The sequence below is a fragment of the Sebastes umbrosus genome, chromosome 9 (assembly GCF_015220745.1).
Source record: "Sebastes umbrosus isolate fSebUmb1 chromosome 9, fSebUmb1.pri, whole genome shotgun sequence".
Classification (NCBI taxonomy): domain Eukaryota; kingdom Metazoa; phylum Chordata; class Actinopteri; order Perciformes; family Sebastidae; genus Sebastes; species Sebastes umbrosus.
This window is the reverse complement of record NC_051277.1, coordinates 11,715,603-11,734,937: the sequence shown is the minus strand read 5'-3', so window position 1 is coordinate 11,734,937 and position 19,335 is coordinate 11,715,603. Positions and strand designations below refer to the sequence as shown.

At 40.6% G+C, this 19,335-nt stretch overlaps 2 protein-coding genes across 4 annotated transcripts in view; both read right to left on the bottom strand.

Moving 5' to 3' along the window:
* Positions 1 to 351: 351 nt before the first annotated feature.
* fgf2 (fibroblast growth factor 2) lies at positions 352 to 11,346 on the bottom strand. The gene is made up of 3 exons (XM_037780310.1): positions 10,723 to 11,346; positions 6,486 to 6,589; positions 352 to 1,479 (listed from the first exon to the last, which is right to left on the bottom strand). Exons 1-3 carry the CDS (start codon positions 10,898 to 10,900, stop codon positions 1,294 to 1,296), a joined length of 468 nt encoding a protein of 155 aa, XP_037636238.1. The 5' UTR covers positions 10,901 to 11,346; the 3' UTR covers positions 352 to 1,293.
* A 4,699-nt stretch (positions 11,347 to 16,045) lies between these two features.
* bbs12 (Bardet-Biedl syndrome 12) overlaps positions 16,046 to 19,335 on the bottom strand; it is a 3,899-nt gene continuing 609 nt past the window's right edge. For all 3 annotated transcript variants that reach the window (XM_037780306.1, XM_037780305.1, XM_037780307.1), the window contains exon 2: positions 16,046 to 18,151. In XM_037780306.1, coding sequence (XP_037636234.1) covers positions 16,196 to 18,139 — 1,944 coding nt within the window. In that variant the 5' untranslated portion in view covers positions 18,140 to 18,151 and the 3' untranslated portion in view covers positions 16,046 to 16,195. The remainder of the gene's footprint in view (positions 18,152 to 19,335) is intronic.

The window sequence follows — 19,335 nt, the reverse complement described above, 5'->3', positions numbered from 1 at the left end:
AACTACACATTGGTCACATGAGAGCGAGTATACACAACGAGGCTGTAAAACGGGGACGAGTCGGCGTGATGACGTTTAGCAGTCTCATTGAGCCACTTTTTTTAAGACACGTAAAAGCTTCAAAACTCACGAGTGGGGTATTTACTGACATATTTTATGTCGTAGAAGAAAAAGTTAAAACCACAAACCTTATTTCAGGCATCTAACTAAGAACCCATTGAAATAACCCATTGACTTCCAGAGGAGGGAACCGGAAGTGCTAAAATGCTAACTCATATCCAGGTTTTAGGACTCATTCCTGCAGCACTCTATATTCATTTTTTAAAAGGTACTATTTTAAATTCTGCTGTATTTTTTTAACTGGGAACAGGTCGGTTTACCAAGCTATAGCCACCAGTGTCGGCTGACCATTTCCTGGCAGAAGCCAACGTCAGTGGCTAGCTGTGTTAATATTGGCTGCCTTGCTGAATTAGCCTACTGACTGGTCAAAAAAGTCACAATCCTTATGTCCAAGTTAACTGCCTTTCTGTCATAGAACTAGACTTCATTCACTGCAATTATCTCGTATTAATAAATGTATAAGTTATGCTCCAGTGCCATGCAACGTGGACTTTTTGCACAAATCTCAAATTATACACTTACGAAATGGGGAACGCAGTTTTATCAGAAAACAAAGACAAGCTCAGGAAACCTGTCTGGTATCCATTAATTATGTCAAGGTAGTGACATAATAGGTAGGTGAGTAGTATAAAATATTTAGAAAAAACTATAAGTAATGCTTGGGTTTTGATTTTAGTGGGTTTCGTGTGCTTAGTTTTTATTTTGTATCACAAAAGCCCTTCTCTCGTTTTAATAATTTGATTTGATGGTTTTAGTGCATTTTCTTTACCCCTTTTTATGGAGGACATGTGTCTAAACAGAATATCCCAGACTGCAGCTTACACAGTCAGAAGCCAGGGAGGGAAGATCTGTATAGGTAAAATGAACATACTTTAGTCGTACTTTAGGGGTGCACTTGAGCAAGGCACCTGGCTCCAGTTGCACTAGTGTAGCAGTTGGCTGGTCCACAGCAAAAGCCTGGTTTTTACTGGGAAGCAGCCAGCTGTGAACGCGTGCCACTGTTTGAAAGTAAAAGCTGAATAAGAGCAGACATGTTCAGGATGTAACAGTCTGAAAGCGTCACAGCTATTTTTTTGGGCAACGTTGATGGAACACTTTGTCTTCGTTGCCGTCACATTCTTCTTCTTCGTCGCTGCCACTAATGACGTTAATATTTCTCAATCAGATCCCAGATTAGCACTTGGCAGACATTGGTAGAAAAAGAATGGCCTTTTGACCCGGTCCAGTTTTGCTTCCAGACTTGTACTGGCCAGTCCGCTTCAGTGCCACGTACATGCTCGGGTACTTCCTGGAGCGGTAGGTGTTGTAGTTGTTGCTCTCGAGCCGCTCTAAGAAGTAGCATTCATCTGTTGCTCGTCTCTGGAGAGGAAGACACAGAAGGAGAACAAATTAACTTTATTTGAATGTTCGGTGTACTGGATGTGATTCTGCTGTTTAGCAAGGAGCAGTGGGGGGTTCAGGGATTTAAGAGGGAGGATTAAATCTTCAGCCTTTTGCTTACAGGGCAAAGAACCACTGGGACACTCCCCCCGTCGCAATACACTTAAATTAACTTGCAAGCTGAGGAAATGTAAGAAAACTGTGAAACTAGTCCGTAATATTTCAACAAATGGAAACTGAAGTTAGGTCATTCTGTCTGTACGATTAATAAAAATGTTACTGTGTTTCTTTCCAAGCTGCTAACTATCCTCTCTGCTAATGTACATCGTTAATGTAGTGGCATTTCATCAAATATGTTGTTTTGTTTGGATGATAGTTGATTGAATTTGTTTAATATATGTTGTTGGAAAGGGAGAACATTTATAATGCTGCCATTTCCTGACATTAAATTGTCACATAAAACAGCCAAAGCTAAATGCCACCTTTATTTTGAAGGAGACTGTTGGTTTAGAATAATTCCTGCTCAGTGTTTCACAATGATACAATCAATAAAGACACTTTTTAAAGGAAAATGATAACTGATGAGAGACATTATTACAGCTCTAGTTAGTGTTTTTCTTGAATCGTGATTAAACACGGAAGTGAAGGGGCTGAAATGTTAAACATGATAAATGTGAAGACTTTAAACAGAGAACAAATTAAGATGGACAAACTTGGATTTGATATGAATATAAATGACAAGGTTTAAAAAGGGCCACTGATGACGCTCACAATAAAATACACATTAAATGAGTTGGCTCTTGTGCTGATATCTATTTTTAGTGCTCACACTTTACCCTCTTTTAACATTGTCCTTTGTTGAAAACCTGAAGAAAACATTAATTACACAAAGTCTGGTTGAAACGTTGCTGTCTGGCTGGGCGTTAACTGACCTCGACCCTGTCCAACAAGAGGCTTTTGTTTTACTTTCTGTTTTATTTAACTGGGACTGCTCAGCTACAGTATGGAGCTATTAGTTAGAAGATATTCTCTTTAAACTGCAACAACCACCCAGGGCTACTTTGTTCAATCCATTGTGAAAAAACAGCAACTTTCAACAAACAATAAGCTGATGTTTGGTGGGGTTTTTTTGCAATTGGAAGACCACTGAACCATTGATCATCCAAGCTAGTACAAGCCTAAATATAGCCAGGACATAGCAACGCACTCTCATCCCAGTTCATCACATACCGGCGCTTTGTCAGACCCCTCGGCGTAACTTTTCTGTCGCAGTAAACACATGCTTATTGTTGTAAATGAGTGTGTCATTCGCTCTTTAAGCTACGTCACCACAGCACTTTCCCCAAGCGTTTAATATTGACGTGGATTGGTTTACATTGTAATTGATGGAAAGCCCAGTGAGTCTCATACCGACGCACGGCCATGACAAAGCGTCAGTGTTTGATGCCCTGGGAATGAGAGTAAGCTGGATGTAGATATGCAGCGAGAAGTCCATTTCATTGTATCCAGTCTTAGATTACTGAATGGAAATTTGAAAAAAATCAAAAGGCGCAGGAAATTTTTATTTTTACATCATTAAAAAATATCATTCAGGAATGCTGATGAATTCTGTTAAAGGTTTAGGGTGGAATAAATATTGAAAATAAATCAAATCTTGTACAGCTCTTATCAGCAGAACACATGTCTGTATTGACTTGTGTGTAAGTGGTCAGAATTCATCAATTATATTTGCAAAAAATGTTTAGTAGATGACTTCTGCTTCTAGATAAAAATGTGCAAGACCAGACTAGAGAACCATCCAGTCAAGGGGCTAAATTAGACGGAAAAAATTGTCTTCTTTTTGGCAACAAATCTTCTTGTCAGTCAATATACTGACTTTTTCTTTTTTCACATCACACATGGTAATAAGAGGAGATTTAATATCTTGCGGGTTTTTTAATGGTTTTCTTCACACAAGTCAGAACAGAACAGAGAATGACGCCTTGGGTGGCAGCTGCTGGAGCTTCTCATTAGAGAGGAAATGCGTCTTGCCAATTACATGGACTGTGGACAAGCCTTCACAACCACCAAACCACATCAGTCACCGACACTTCACACTTCAACTGCCGCTGTAAGCAGCAACTTTGTGGCAACTAGACCGGCAGCGGTGCCAAATTAGTGTTGGCTACTTGTCATGAGCAGTCAGGAAATCCTTCAGATCAGTTTAATTTGACAGGACGTGGTGTAATGAGACAAATTACAAAGGGCAGAGTGTCATAAACTAACTTGGAATATGTTTCCCATTTTTATTTTGTTCATGTGAAACATCTGATCAGTGAATAACTAAAAATAGCAGAGTATATAGAGTGCGTTTGTCTGCTGGTCAGTCAGACAATATGTCTTTTAAGAGAGAAAGAAAGAAAACAGACTTCAGATGTTCTGCTGCAAGATAGAACGAAACAATACCAGTAAGATCTGCCAGCAGATACCCTAGTGTATCTGCTCACTAAGTAAAACAGCAGACTGCACCGGTCTAAAACTGAAGTCTTCTCTCTAACATTTACTCTTTTACAAATTAAGTTCTATCTCTTCCTGCTTAAATCTTCATTAAAACATGTCAAGCCTCTCCATCATTTCTGTTTGCCCACGCTCTCAAAACTTCTCTCATTCACAAATTCCATCATGTCTGTACAAAAAACTACCATCAATTGTTGGATGCAGCTCCTTAAATATCTTTGTGTTTCTGTCTATCATCTCTGACGTAACACAGTATAACGTAGTTTTACAATAATTTTACAAAAGTAAAAATGTTGTATATTTACACCATATTATCACAAAAGCATGCATCATTCTGTGACATTTTAGGTTTTTGCACACATTGATGATGCCACTATAATCCCCTCTCTCTGTAATCCTTTAGACCATAGACTATATAAAGAGTGGACGTAGTCACCGTTACGTCACCCATTGGTTTGTGGACTACGATTTTGAAGCCTTGAGTTCAGCATTTTGGCCGTAGCCATCTTGGTTTTTCGCTGGAGCTATGTACAATCGAATGCTGAATAAGACATTTTTAAGCAACCAGACAGGTTATAATTAACTTTCATGACCTGAAAACACACTGTGAAAGGGTTAGAGTTGTAAGACGAAAACACGGACAACTCCCAGACTGGACAACACTGTGGTAGCGACCTGTCAATCACAAGGTAGCCACGCCCTAAACCATCCCCTGCTTTATGGTCTATTTGACTCTAAATGGGACCATAATTTACTAAATGAACACCATGCTGTATTGAAGAAGACTTGAAACTAGAGATTGAGACCATAAACTCATGTTTACAATGTTTACTGAGGTAATAAATCAAGTGAGAAGTAGGCTCATTTTCTCATAGACTTCTATACATTCAGACTTCTTTTTGCAACCAGAGGAGTCGCCCCCTGCTGGCTATTAGAAAGAATGCAAGTTCAAGGCACTTCTGCATTGGCTTCACTTTTCAGACCCTGGAGTTGCCCACTGCTCCAGACGTAAACCCCCCGCCTATTTCTAGCACCTGAGCTAATTGGTATGCAGTGCTACCGGGTTGTGACCCAGGTTGTATCTGAATTGTCCTGACCAGGGATTAACTCGTGTTGACTGGCTCGGTTTGATTTGACAAAAGAACATGGGTCAGATAACTCCAGTCCGACCATGGTCATTTGTGTGAAAGAGGCTCAGACGAAGTACTGCTCAATCCTCCACTTTCCCACCACCCCCCCTTACCGTCAGGTTGCCCTTGGAGATCCAAAAGAATTCACAATAAAAGCCTGCAAATACTAGAGCTCACATCATTCACTTATTTGCTTTTCTCTCCACCAGCAGCATTAAGACTCTTGGAGAAATATCCCATTATCTTATATCTTATTTTCACAGACCTGACTTTTACAAAGGTGTTACTGTCCACATTAATGGAGTCTAATCAAAACATTTACACTGTTGCTAGTGTATAAATATTATCATCGAATTATCAGCGAAGGGCAGCAGGCTTAACAAGGAATTCCAGACATCCCTCTCCACAGCTACGTTTTCCAGCTCTTCCTGGGGGACCACGAGGCGTTCCCAGGCCAGACGAGATATATAATCTCTCCAGCGTGTTCTCTTACTAGTTAGATGTGCCCGGAAAAAACTCCAAAGGGAGGCGTTCGGGAGGCATCCTGATCAGATGTCCGAACCACCTCAGCCCCTCGCAGACTGGCTCTAGGTAAATATTATCTTCATAATTATATTTGTTCATTATCTTTTTCAACTGATTTCTCCTTACTGTAGTGGGAATGGGAATAATATAGCTTATTGTATTTAATTTTGCGGAGCCAAATAACATCACGTATTTGATTCTTTGCCAGTCTGGACTGTATGTGTCCTAAAATCAAACCCCAAGTCATGTTGGATCATTTGGATTTGAGCACTCAAAACCCAAACTTGCTAGCGTTGCCATGACGAGTGTCATGATTTTGTTGGCCGAGGCAGCGTTAACGCCGAGGACGAGACTGGAGAATGGAAAGAAAGACAAACGGTCGAACTGATTGGATTTTGGGAGAGACGCCTCAGTTGTACCAAAGTGTGGTCAAAACAAACAGGAGATAGATACAAAACTGTTTTTGACAGGATCAACTTGACCTGGGCCTATTTAATGTTGTGGCAAACCTTTTGTATTCTCAGTGCTGACTATGACAAACGTGTGTCAACCTAATTAGTTCCCCTGCGAGGGAGGATTTCTTGTCGGGTGGCTGGTAAATATTTGGTTTCCAAAACACAGCAGTCCAAATGCTGCTTGTGACAAAGTTAGATACACTTAATGGAGGTGTTTAATACAGATTTGTGAAAAGCACCGTTGGTAAAAAACTCTTTGAACTCTCTCAAGAAATGCTATTTGATGATTTTACTGCATTCACTGTAATCTCAAAACTCTTTATAGAACAGAAACAATATAACTTTTATTAACAGAAAGATGATGATTGAGCTCACTCACCGCTCCAAACAGTCGTCCATCTCTGTTCATGGCCAGATAGCGATTAGCACAGACTCCCTTGATGACCACCTCCCCCACTGAGGTCGCCTGGAGTTGAAGCTTTACTGAGGAGAAAGACAAAATGTTTGTATTTGAACAGAATGAACAAAACACACAGACGTCATAAGTAGTTTTCTTGTGGGATGTTTAGTCTAAGGAAAAACATGAAGTGCTTGTTTAATACACATATTTTATAAAAAGATAAAGAGGGTATAAACATCCTAGGCGCCGGATTTCTACACTAAATCCAAATGAAATAGTTAATCTCTTCAATGTTTCACGGTTACATCAACGTCACCCTCTTTTTGACACTAGCAGTGTCAGAGCAACTCAAGAAACAAATCACAGTAAAGGTGCTATGTGGGGCATTTCAATATGAAATCTTTACTACAGCAGTTAACATGAGTAACAAGTGAGACAGCCTATAAGACAGCCTGTGCTAACAACTTGCTCGCTACAGGACATTTAATGTTGTAAACTTAAAATTTATGCCAACTAGTTGTACTTTGGAGGGGAGATTGGTGATTAGCATGATAGCACAAAACAGAAAGAGGAAACTGGTCTTCAAGAACAAACAAAGCAAAAATGTCCAGATATATATTAATACTTAAAGATGCATTAATCAATGTAAAGTGTACCTGTTTTGCTTCTGTGCTTTTCCCCTTTCCTTTATTGTGTTATATAGGGTTTTTTGTGCATGTAAAAGGCCTTCAAAGTTACAAAGACAAAAGTTACTCTCCCCCACAGAAACACTACTCCTGAACTGCCTGTAATGCCTTGCATGAAGTCCTGCCTTTTCTTTCGTAACGTGGTGATGTCACCAAGTAACACATTTCCATAATACCTGCCTAGCGGCTAGTTTGGCACACCCTCAAACAAATACTTTACTTGACTTTGGATTCTTTTTTGTTACCTTATTGTTATTTAACTTATTTGTTAATATCGAAGTTTTACTTGATACCTTATTATAATAAAACTACTCCATTTGGAGTCAAAATTATAAAATGTAGTTGTTTTTTTATTGATTTTATGCTGTGCATAATGGTAGAATCTGATGATGCACAGGGTAAATGTCATGTCCAAAGGCTCCATTGCTTGCCCATAGCCTCCTGTAGTGGATATCAGTAGTATTGTTTAGCCAGATTCCCTTTCAAGAGATAGAAAACCCATTTGGCGCACTTTGGGTATCAAAGTGGCCAAATGGCGAGTCCGCCTGGTCCTATCCTTAATAAAACCTTTGTAGAATCTACGTATGTGCTTTGTGTTATTTGTATCTGCTTTGGCACAGTTGTAGTCAAGGAGTTGCTGAATGAATTCAGGGGCATTTCTGTGCATGACATCATTGCTATAATGGTGTTATCCACTGTCTAATCTAGAAAACATTTTAGGCGAGGATCAAAAATGTATATTTTGGTTGAATTCTGTGAGATCTAACCTATCCATAGAGACCAAGATCATACATATAGACCTGGTAGTTGTCGAGCTATTCTTGATTTATTTTGGGTATGTCTAGGCGAACCACACATTCCAGCACCCTAGGGCTTAAGAGGTTAAAAGCTTAAGAGGTTAAAACTGCTGCTGCTGAGTTAGTGAGGACTATTGATTAATGTGGCTTTAAATGTGCTGACAGATCATTCACTCTCTTTTTTTTTTATTATTCTGAGGATATATGTATTCATTTATGTTGCATCTCATTTGCAATTCCTCCCAAATTATTTCTGCAGTGAATGAATGTAACACCATTGACGCCACAGGTAACAATAAGCTAACTCCCATCAACAGTAGCATTACAGAGTGGCTGACAGCAGTCTGAGGAGCACACAGTACCTGTTGGCTGTGTGACAGCCTACACACAGACACATGGATCAAAATCATCTCCACATTTCTTTTCTTTTTTTGAAGAGGCAACGCTGCTTGCCAGCAAAGCATTCTTCACATGAAGCCAAACCACCAAAAAGGAAGCAGGGGCCCCATAAGGTAAATTAGTGAATCTGCTCAGAATTAATCCACATTAAGACTTCACATAGACACACATCTGTCTACAGTTTAGCACGCTGCCTGGATGATTCATGTCACAGATCAAAGAGGTGTTCTTCCCTGAAAATAAATCATAATTGGTGAGTGTGCTGTCGTGTGTTTCGAGGTTTACTGAGGATATTATGTATTGTGAATACAGGAAAACCTTCCCTCAACTGTCCTCGTCTCTAGTGTGGTCCTATCTGTAATTGTCCTGGGGTTGGTGATGTAAGGGCAACATTTTGTGGCAATATACTCTATACAATATCAGCCCAGTCACACAGCAGTTCGTGAAATTTAATGTGTTGATTCGAGTACATAGAAACAAATTGAAATTTTTTTTCGTAATGGTCAGCACGAAATCAATTAGTATATAATCCACGTAATTGTGAACCGGGAAGTATGAAGAGCGGGGAACGCGGGGTGGATGGGTGGGTCAAAAAACACAGGACTTTCGCACAGGAGACCAGTGTTTGTGTCCTGTGTGAAACCACAAAGTCCAAGTTGATTTATTTGTCACGTAACTTCCGTACTTAAGTTACGCCACTTCCTGAGTTATTTTAACTCGAACCGCAATCTATTCCTAAAGTTAACGAAGTAGTTTTTGTCACGTAACTTCTGCAATTGAGTTCCGTCACTTCCAGTGTTATTTCAACCCAAACCGCGATCTTTTAGTAAGTACTAAGTATTTTGTTGCCTATCAAAGTCGATATTTTCCTAAACTTAACTGAGTAGTTTTATTTTGAAAAGACTGGAGCAGAAATTGACACGTGCGTCACGTGTTGCCGGACAAAAATACGTTGTTGAAAGTCGTGATGAGTGTCATGAAAAAAAAAGGAAAATTTTTGTCTGTGTACACGAATTATAGATTATTTCACAAACTGCCGTGAGACGGTGTTGGCAATATTGTCCTCACAAAGCTTTGGCATGGGGAGTTACAAAGAACGCAAATGTGATGGAGTAGAGTCCCACATGAGGATCCTTGGATATATTGGGTAACACTTCTCACTAATGTTTCCAATTCTAACTGGCAGGTATGTTGTGTTGTCCAAAAAGTTGGCAGGTCGACCGCAGCCTTAACAAAAGGACCATTGATGAAGCACAGCTCAGGTCACATTAACTGTAAGAAACCATTATGGGAAAAAGCTAAATGATTAATCCTGTTTTGTGACTCACTGTGGATTATATTCCTTTCTGAAGCCACGATACTGACTCTTTGAACAACAGGAAGTTTTTTTTTAAATGATTAAACTAAATATGCAATTTGTGCACAACAAAGTTACTCTGACAGTTTAAGTCACAAACAAGTCTAACTGAAGGTTATTGAATTATTCTAAAAATAGCTCCTCTCTCCTTGAAACTGGTTCCATATCAGGCATTTGTTTGGGCACACCTGCTTTAAACGTCACACTGTATCTTGGGCAATACATTTCCATCGAAAAACCACAATATTTTCATGTGCCCCCTCCTTCCCTCCCACTTACTGATGCAACTCTGGACACACACTTAAAAGTAATCAGTGATACAGGGGCACCGAGGGGTATCACAGTTGTCCAGGCCAAACAATGATGTAAATGTTTCCACTTTAATAGCAGCTAACTTAAAGAAAAATATTAGAAACTTCTCTCACTTTCTAAATAAATATTGAGCTACAGATTATATTTTATTATATTTTGTAGTAATCGTATCATTTTTAGATACATTAGTGGTAAAAGTTCATTGAACTCCAACACTGACAGGGACCTCTATTTTTTACTTTTACTTTTACTCATGCTGGCATTTAACTCCATGTTGTGCTGTTTTTGTGTGACGTAAACCACACAGTAAGCAGTGTGAATGCCTGTGACTCAGCATGGGGATCTACATTTACTAAAAACATCATGCATATTCCATCAAAGTTCCCATTGATTAAGAAAATTCTGAGGTGTACTTCTCTTGAACTACAGTTATTATATTTTCCAGAAGCAGGCCTACACACATTTCGGTGTTTACAATGTGGAGAATGAACCTCAGTAAGCTGGAAAATTCACATCGTTCCTCCATGATGTTTTTGCTTCACTCTTAACTTCCCTGTTGCACATTAAAAAAAAAGAACATAAAGAAGCTTTGTGTGCTGTGCAGAGTGAAGAAGAAGAAAAAGAAGAAGTAGAAGAAGAAGAAGAAGGTGGCTGGAAGTACTTACTGTGGGGGTCGCTCTTCTCCCGGATTCCATCCACAACCCCCTCAGACTTTATCCTCAAGAAGAAGCCCCCGTTTTTACAGTACAGCCTTTTCGGATCCTTGAAGCTCCCGGGAGGAAAGCCGCCGCTGCTGCTGCCTTCAGGTGTGGAGGGAAGTGTTGTGATTTCTCCCGTGGCCATATCCTCCTCTTTCCCCGCTTCCCGGCGACTGCTTCGTCTCCTTCTTGAGCGGTGCAGGAGCCCCACTGTGGCCTCCCACCTCCCACTAACCGTTCCCTCCTCCCCTCCTCCACAGAGCTTCACACAGACTGATTCTGCTTAACCTCAGGGGTCAGTTTGCTTGAGCACCCCCCACTCAGGGAAGCAAGTGCCCTTTGAGTCCTGAGAGTCTGAGGCAGAAGGACTCCAAAAATGCCTGTACCTAACAGCAAACGTCTAAATCTACCATTTGTAGCTGCTCGTCTGTTGCTTGTAGAGCGGGCAGCTGCTTTGCCAGTGTACTTTGAGCACACTGGTAGGGGGGATGCATGCGGATTCCCCCTCGCTTCCACTTCTTCTTGCAATGAAGTGTTTAAATCAGGGCAGCTGGCTTAGATCTGCAGTGGAAGGCTTTCCCCTTTGGGCCTCAGTTCGCATGCGCCCTAGGAGCACCAACACACACACACACGCCCACTAATGCTCACTGATTTAACCAACCAACCAACCAAGCAGAAGTCGAGAAAGAAGAGGAGGGCAAGGAGGGGGACGTGCAACTTGGACTGTGTCACCGAGACCCTTCAGAGAGCCAAGAGCAGCAGCGAGCATGTGAACCGAACCAGTGTTTTCATTCATCCAGTCAGGAGAAGAGAGACGCAAGAAGAAAACCAGCGTAGTCGGCTTTTTAGTGAATCACTCGGTGCTATTCATAAGTGAAAAACAACAATGTGAAGTAGACTTAAGATGAAAAAGCCTGCAGCATGAATGAGTGATTTTAATTGCTATTCTCCACTTTGGAGGATCAGTGATGGGAGTTATTCGTGCAGGATTTGTTCCTTTCTTTTTTCATTTTAGAACCAACAAGGCCATCCATTTGCCAAAATAGGAACTCACTGGTTTGGGCTTCTGGGTAAAGTTTACCACATCTGAAACCCGTGCTGGATCAGTAGAAAGTCAGCTGTGCTTCAGTTGACGTCATGTTGGTGACCCCCCCAGAAACTGGTCAGTGAAACATCTGACACCCATCCAGGCCGTTCAGTGACTAAGGCCGGAGACTTGCACAGTTGTAAGACTTGTGGTCAAAATAGGCGTCCAACAGGAAGGGTTCAGATGGTTTTGGACATCCTTAGGATGCATTTCATTGGACTGCATCACCGTCAGGATGTATTTTCTGGGACTGCATTAATCAAGAACTCTCCAAAAAGACAGGACAGTTTATCCAATATGTATGCAGACTGGGTTTACTGAACGCAGATTATTTTTGGTCCCGTTTTTCATCACAAAGGAAGTGTGCCAAGTACACCATTACTGAATTACAGCTATACAAATGCAATGATTCTCCTCATTAGAGGGCATTGTAACAAAACATTGATTATTGATATACCTTCCCACAGCCATGCCTTTCCTCAAACTAGTGACCTTTTCAATCACAGACCTAATCATTAGGCGTTCACTGTAAACGTCTGTCTTCTTTTGAAACATTTTGTACTTAAGCAGAGAAATTCTTGTCACCAAATTGATGCTGAGATTTCCCCTTTTTCAAGTATGTCAGGATAAGATCAAATATTAAGGACAATGTAAAGAAAAAGGCAACTGCTTACCTGTTAGTGTAAAGAGTCTTGTTTTTTCTCCAGTCTAGTGGACCACATGTAAATGCTCCAAGCGATCTCCATAAACAGATTGCTTTAAATTGGCAAAAACAATGCCAGAAAAGGCAACTATACACCATTACAGAACCAGTGAAGATGCATTTACATTTAACAACATAACCATAATCCACGGGGCCATAATCAGACCAGTAGTTCTACTTTACTTGTTCTAATATTGGTCCACAACATGCAGTTTGCGGCACTGTCTGAGGACAATAAAACAAGATTTATGGCATTGCCAGTGGTTTTTCTCTAAAAATAATTTCCTGCTGCAACACAGCCTTGTATCAGTATGGCACCTGTTCCCAGGCTGATGGCTTTATTTTAAAACCTGACAGAAGCTACTAAAGAGTTCAACAGGCATTCTGGTGCAGTAAAACCTTTAAGGTTGGGTCCATTTTTATTATTATTTTTATATAATTCTGTAGCTTCCCAGTAGTGTTCCTTATATATTCAAATCCGAACATTCACAATTTGGTCAAAGAACGTATGTTTTAGCGTCAAAATGCTTAACAATTTTACCAAGCTCTTCTAAAAACTTTTTCCAAAGTGACCTGATGTAGGTTTCTGCATGATGACGCTGCTACATATACAGTATATACAGTATACATCCTTATGGTCAGTGTGAAACTAAGCAATGTACCGCTGTGGAACCCACGTTAGTTTGGATCCGAAAGTCACACAATAACAAACACACTACCCGATCAAGGCAGCGGTAGACCAGCAACTCCCGTGTTATGCAAAGTCAAATTACTGTTTTTGTAAATGGAGGCTGGTGGCTTTGAAGACAGTGATATGACGGCTTCAGTTCCCCCGTCTAAAAGGGCTGTCGGAAAATATTCTAAATATAGAGTATGCTAACTGATATTTTTTTAAGTGGGCCTATTTTAGGTGGTTAAAATACGTTTTTCTGCTGCTCCCGTCGACAGATGCTTCACCTCACTGCAGAATACAAGAGTATACATATAACCCCACTTCAAAAAATCCAAACTAAACCTTTCAGTTATTTCCAAACTTAGCACAGCTAACTCCGACTCAGCCAGTGCTAGTGTTCACACTATTCATATCCGTATAAATTAGTTTACTTTGGTAACCTGCTACGTCACTGCTTTTTGCTAATAGCTGAGTGGGCGTTTCCGTTTGAATCAAATACCTCAATATGCAAACAGGTTTTAGTATCACGTGTACACATAATGAATCTAACCCCTAAAGCAGAACTTCAAATGCTTTCATTTGCTTCTTCCCCTCATATTTTTATTTTTCGTAATCATTGATTTGTTAGTTATTGAGATCTTACTTTGAGGTAACATTGGCCAAAATTAAATTAAGAATCCATGCTGTCAGCTGTCTAGCAATTATGAAATAAAACTGGATCATCTCACCCAGCTCTTTAGCTTTTACATTTTTAAAGTAATCTAGAAATGTGTGCATGCATCAGTCTAGTGCAGATGAAGCATGGGGGCAACGTGGACTCAGCCTGAACTCTCAGATGTGTCACCAACTTCACCATTCCAATTTCCTCCTCAATGTTGTGTTTGTTATGTTATGTCATACCCCACCCTCCTACGACCACGCCACCGCTGAGTCAAGGTTGTTATGGCTCCACCGTAAAGCCTTTGTAACGTTTTTATTTCACCGAGCTATTTTTAGAATGCAACAAGACGCTCTCTCTCGGATCTCAGAGGAAATGGAAGGTCTCGTGTTGTTTCAACTGACACCTTTGAAATGCAACACGCACAATAGGAAAAAAGTCTAAAGATAACCAAGAGTGTGCTTTTCTTTTCATGTGAACCATCATTGTTATCGTGGTTGATTTTAGATTTTTCCAATTAGTAGACATTTCTGTTCGGAATAACACTTTTTCAGGCCGGAATGGAGGTTTTCAACGGATGTCCTTTTATATTTTTAAACTTGTTAAAAAAATTATTGTAAATCTTGTATCTAGTGCAAAGGTCCTTGGCTTTGTAATATTCCTGTGACCTTTCAATGATCATGTAGGAGGGGAAATGTTAGCTAACCAAAGGTTTCTAGAATTCAAACAACTAAAATACCCTCCGGAAGTTGTAATTAGTTCACTTTTTTGAAAGGACACAACCTAATAAGACTTAACCAAAAACATTTACTCTGCCTGGAGGCGTACATTCTCCATCAAGCATCCCCCATTATGACAGGGCAGGTCATACAACCACCACAGTTGGCAGGGAAGTAGTGTCCGATGTGAACAGCGTCAGCCAAGCTGTAGACACATAATGAAGCGTAGGCCAATATCATAAAGGAAGTGTACCAAGACTAAAAACATACTGGCAAAACAACAACATTCCACCCGTGCTCCATGAGAGGGAAATTTAATTATGGTTTTGGACATGCACTATTTGTTTTCGCTGGCTGCACTTAGCATGAAGACAAGGTGTGTACAAGTAGTGTCAGCTAAGTCAGGCCTGGTTGATGATACAAATAAACAGAATTTTAGGGTATTTCCTAAGAGAATAGTACGCAGCACCTGAAAGACTAAACTAAGATGACAAGTCGAATAAAATAAAAATATGGAAATATATAATTATTACTGACCGTACTTCATGTCTGTTTTTTTAAGATGCTGTGCCCATTTGTCACAGCTTTCCAAATACCTGGAAATTAGGATAGAAAGGAGCAATCGGATAAATATCACTTTAAACAGAAAAAAGTATACTTTACCCCTCATACCAGCCTGTTCTCATTCCCAGGGCGTCAAATACCGACGCTCTGTCACGGCCGTCGGCATTCAGTACCACTGCACAATATACACGGTAAGTGACGCACCAGGCGTTCCATTAACTACAATGTAAACCCATCCGCGGTAACAGTAAACGCTCAGGGAAGGTGCTGTGGTGGCATAGTTTAAAGAGTGAAAGAGACTCAGAGGGCAGGCGGGAGGGGAGGTGGATGGGTCCAACAAACACAGGGCTTTCAACCAGGAGACCGTTGTTCATGTCCCGTGCGTTAAGTTTCACTTTTACATTACAATCATCTGATTGTTCATGCCCCGTGTTCACAACGTCAAGTCACATTTCACTGTACAAACGTAGTCATTTTAACCCCAACCATGTTGTTTTTCCCTAAACCTAACTAAGTGTTTAATTCACAACATTAAGCATGTGTTTTCTGCGACCGAAAAGTGATGCCAAAGGGTCTGACAAAGCGTCAGTATGTGATGAGTTGGGATGAGAATGTGTTGCTCATACATGTTTTTTAGCTCCTTTCTCGGTTCTTTACCTTGCATCTTAATTTCATTCGGTGGACCTGTTTGAAATAGGAATATCTGTGAGTCTCACCATTCAGAATGTCATATTTACCTGCATCAGCTTGGATGAGAGAGTCAGACAAACTGAAGGCTCATACAATTATTTGTCTCCCCCAAGTGGTGGCATATTGGTAGCATCGCTTCACTAAGATGATTTTTTTGAATGTTGTCCTTTGATGGTTTATTGATGACAAGAAAAGAAAGAATATAAAAACACTTTATTGTACTTTCATTTTGTACCAAAACATTTTAAACACAGTCTAAATAAACATTTTATTCCCATTTGGGAGCAAAAAAAACATTCAGGGAGTTGTGTACAGTCAATTAATCTCCCAAGATGTTGCATGAAGCTCATAACAGCATCAGATCTTCCTGTGTACCATCAGTTTTTTGGTCCATGCCCGTGATGACCTCTGCATCAGTCTGTAAAACCAGGAAAACCAGATCTAAGGCTTTCCTCCATGCTTCCTGCTTCACGCTCAGATTATCGTAGATTATCTTTACTGCTGGCGCTTCACTGGATTTCATTGGTGATGAAGCTCCACTATCCTCTTGTTCACCTTCCAAAAAGAGTTGTGAGAACTTTGCAGCAATGCCCAGGCTTCCGTTATGGTCCTGCAGTTGTTGGCTCACAGCAGTCCTGGCTCTGAATTTTGAAAACTTTCCGGTGTTAACCATTATAGTGGATATGTAATCTATTAAACCATCTGCCATGAGTTGCAGCACTACACCCCTGTAAGGGTTAGCTGCTGTTCCTGCTTTGGTTTGTTGGACAGATTCCCCGTTCCTCTCTCTGTGATGCTTGACATGATGCTCTGCTTGCTTTTGAAGTTGATTAATACAAAGCATTTCCGTCTCTCCAGCACCAGGCAGGAGGACTTTGTCTTTCAGCATGTGATGTAAACGATAAGCACATGCCCAAAACTGGTCCTCGAGGGCCTGCAGCTTGCCGTGTACACAGCTTGTGAGGATCACTGTGACCAACTCGCTGTTGTCAACAGTGGTAATATTCACAGCTGTTGAGGTCTTCCTCTCATGGCCGCTGAGGTCCCTCCATATTGCAACCTTCACGCCAGTCCCAACACAGTGCTTACTCAACTGTGTGGCGTAAGTCACTGGAACAGCTCCCGTTGCATTGGCGAATGCCTTCAAAATGGAGGCCTTCGCTTTTTCCATCACAAGTATATGGTGTCTACAAAAGCGCTGAATCACTTTCTCACTAACAACCCCGCTGACTAGTATCAGGTTCACTTCCAGATTCAACAAAAGTGTCGCAATCTTTTCCATCCACTCTTCCTCTTTGGTTGAACTTGTCAAATCTGACTGGTCACTCACACACTGTATACCTGTTGGCCTTTTAAAGCCAAGATGGCGATAGGTATCTGATAAATCTCCATCAATCAGAGCGACCTTCAAGTGCAGTTCTTTTAAGTGATGTGCAACTGATTCCTGTTCAGCAGATACAAGAACAATGCAGCCTGGTAATACACATGCATGCTCCTCTGTTAACCCAGGTAGCACACAAGTCATCACTTTTGTAACATCAAACGTGGAACAGCTGATATCTTGCTGATTATTTTTTGACTGTATCCGGCTGGCTTTGACGACTAAATTCATCACATCGGCACAACCGTGACTCAATCCCTCAGCGATGTGTGGGATGTCAGGAAGCTTAGGCTGATGAGTTTGCGGTTCAGATTTGGCCTCATAAAAATGTCTGCTGAGCTTTATTTTCCTGTGTCCACTGCCATTTAGAGTCTTGTGACCAACTTTTGTTGTCCCTTGCAGGTGACACGATGGTTGTGAAGCCTCCACAATGGCTTTCTTTGACAGCTGAAGTCCTAAACCCTGAGATGTCGCAGTGCAGCTCTCCGATTGCTCCACACCAAGACCCTCAGTTGAGATGCTGCATTTCCTGCAAACATCCAGGCATAAATCCATTCCTTCAGACATAGCTGAGATGATGTGTGCTATTGAAATTCCTCTCTGAAGGCACTCCAGAGCAGCACGGCTCCACGCTCCAGCGAGAAACAACAAGCATCCCGACCCTGTGTGATAGACCTTCTGGTGGGCTTGAATAGTCTCGTAAACCAGCTGACCCACCGCGCAGGTCAGCTCCAGGTTCTCAAAGATGCGAAAACACGAGCACACAAGAGCGGACTCCCCACTCGTGTCATCTTGGATGAACTTGTACTTTTTGATTGGGCCCAAAGAGGAATGTGTGATTCCTGCCAGCGCTGAGAGCTTCTGCAGTCCAACATGTTGTCGATGGTTTATAATTGTAGTTCCCAGCATTACTTGAGGTGCCTGAATTGTAAAAGGACAATAAATATTTGTTCACCTGTTACCAAGTCAAAAAACAAAACTCTTTAATTAGTAAAACTGCTAAGTTAACATGGTTTGTGTTAAATCATAGTCCCATCAACAAGCAGTGGACCGTAACTAAGTACAGTGAGTTCAAATCTGAGGTACTTGTAGGTTGCTATATTTTATATTTTTTATTTACTTTATACTTGTACATTTCAGAGGGGATGTTGAACTCGACTGCAATTATCTGGCAGGTATACTGTAGTAACAAGTTACCCTACACATTCTGATATCACATACAAAACATGTGATTAGCTTATAAAATATGGTGCATTATTATATATTTAATAACTGGGGGGGACAAAGGAGGACGGTCTGCAGGACAGATAATAATGCACACAGTGCACTTTCATAGACTAAGCTACTGGAGTTACCCTGCACTATACTCATTTCTAACAGTCACTATATTCACTTTGTTTAATAGTCCTGTATCACAGCTGTTACGCTGCACTATATTCAGTTTTAACAGTTTCCCTTATTCTCATGTATTTTTATATCTGGTATATTTTGTTGTACTTTGTACTTTTGCACTACTAACTTTTTTCTCTAACATGTTTTGCACTATGGAACTGTGATGCTGGGAACTTGAATTGCTGGGATCAATAAAGTTACCATCTATCCATCTATCTATCTATCTATCTATCCATCCATCTATCCATCTATATATATCTATCCATCTATCCATCCATCGATCTATCTACCTATCCATCTATCTATCTATCCATCCATCTATCCATCTATATATATCTATCCATCTATCCATCTATCTATCCATCCATCCATCCATCCATCCATCCATCCATCCATCCATCCATCTATATATCTACCTATCCATCTATCTATCTACCTATCCATCCATCTATCCATCTATATATATATATCCATCTATCCATCCATCCATCTATCTACCTATCCATCTATCTATCTATCTATCCATCCATCTACCTATCTATCTATCTATCTATCTATCCATCTATATATATCTATCCATCTATCCATCCATCCATCTATCTACCTATCCATCTATCCATCTATCCATCTATCTATCTATCTATCCATCCATATATCTACCTATCCATCTATCTATCCATCTACCTATCTACCTATCTATCCATCTACCTATC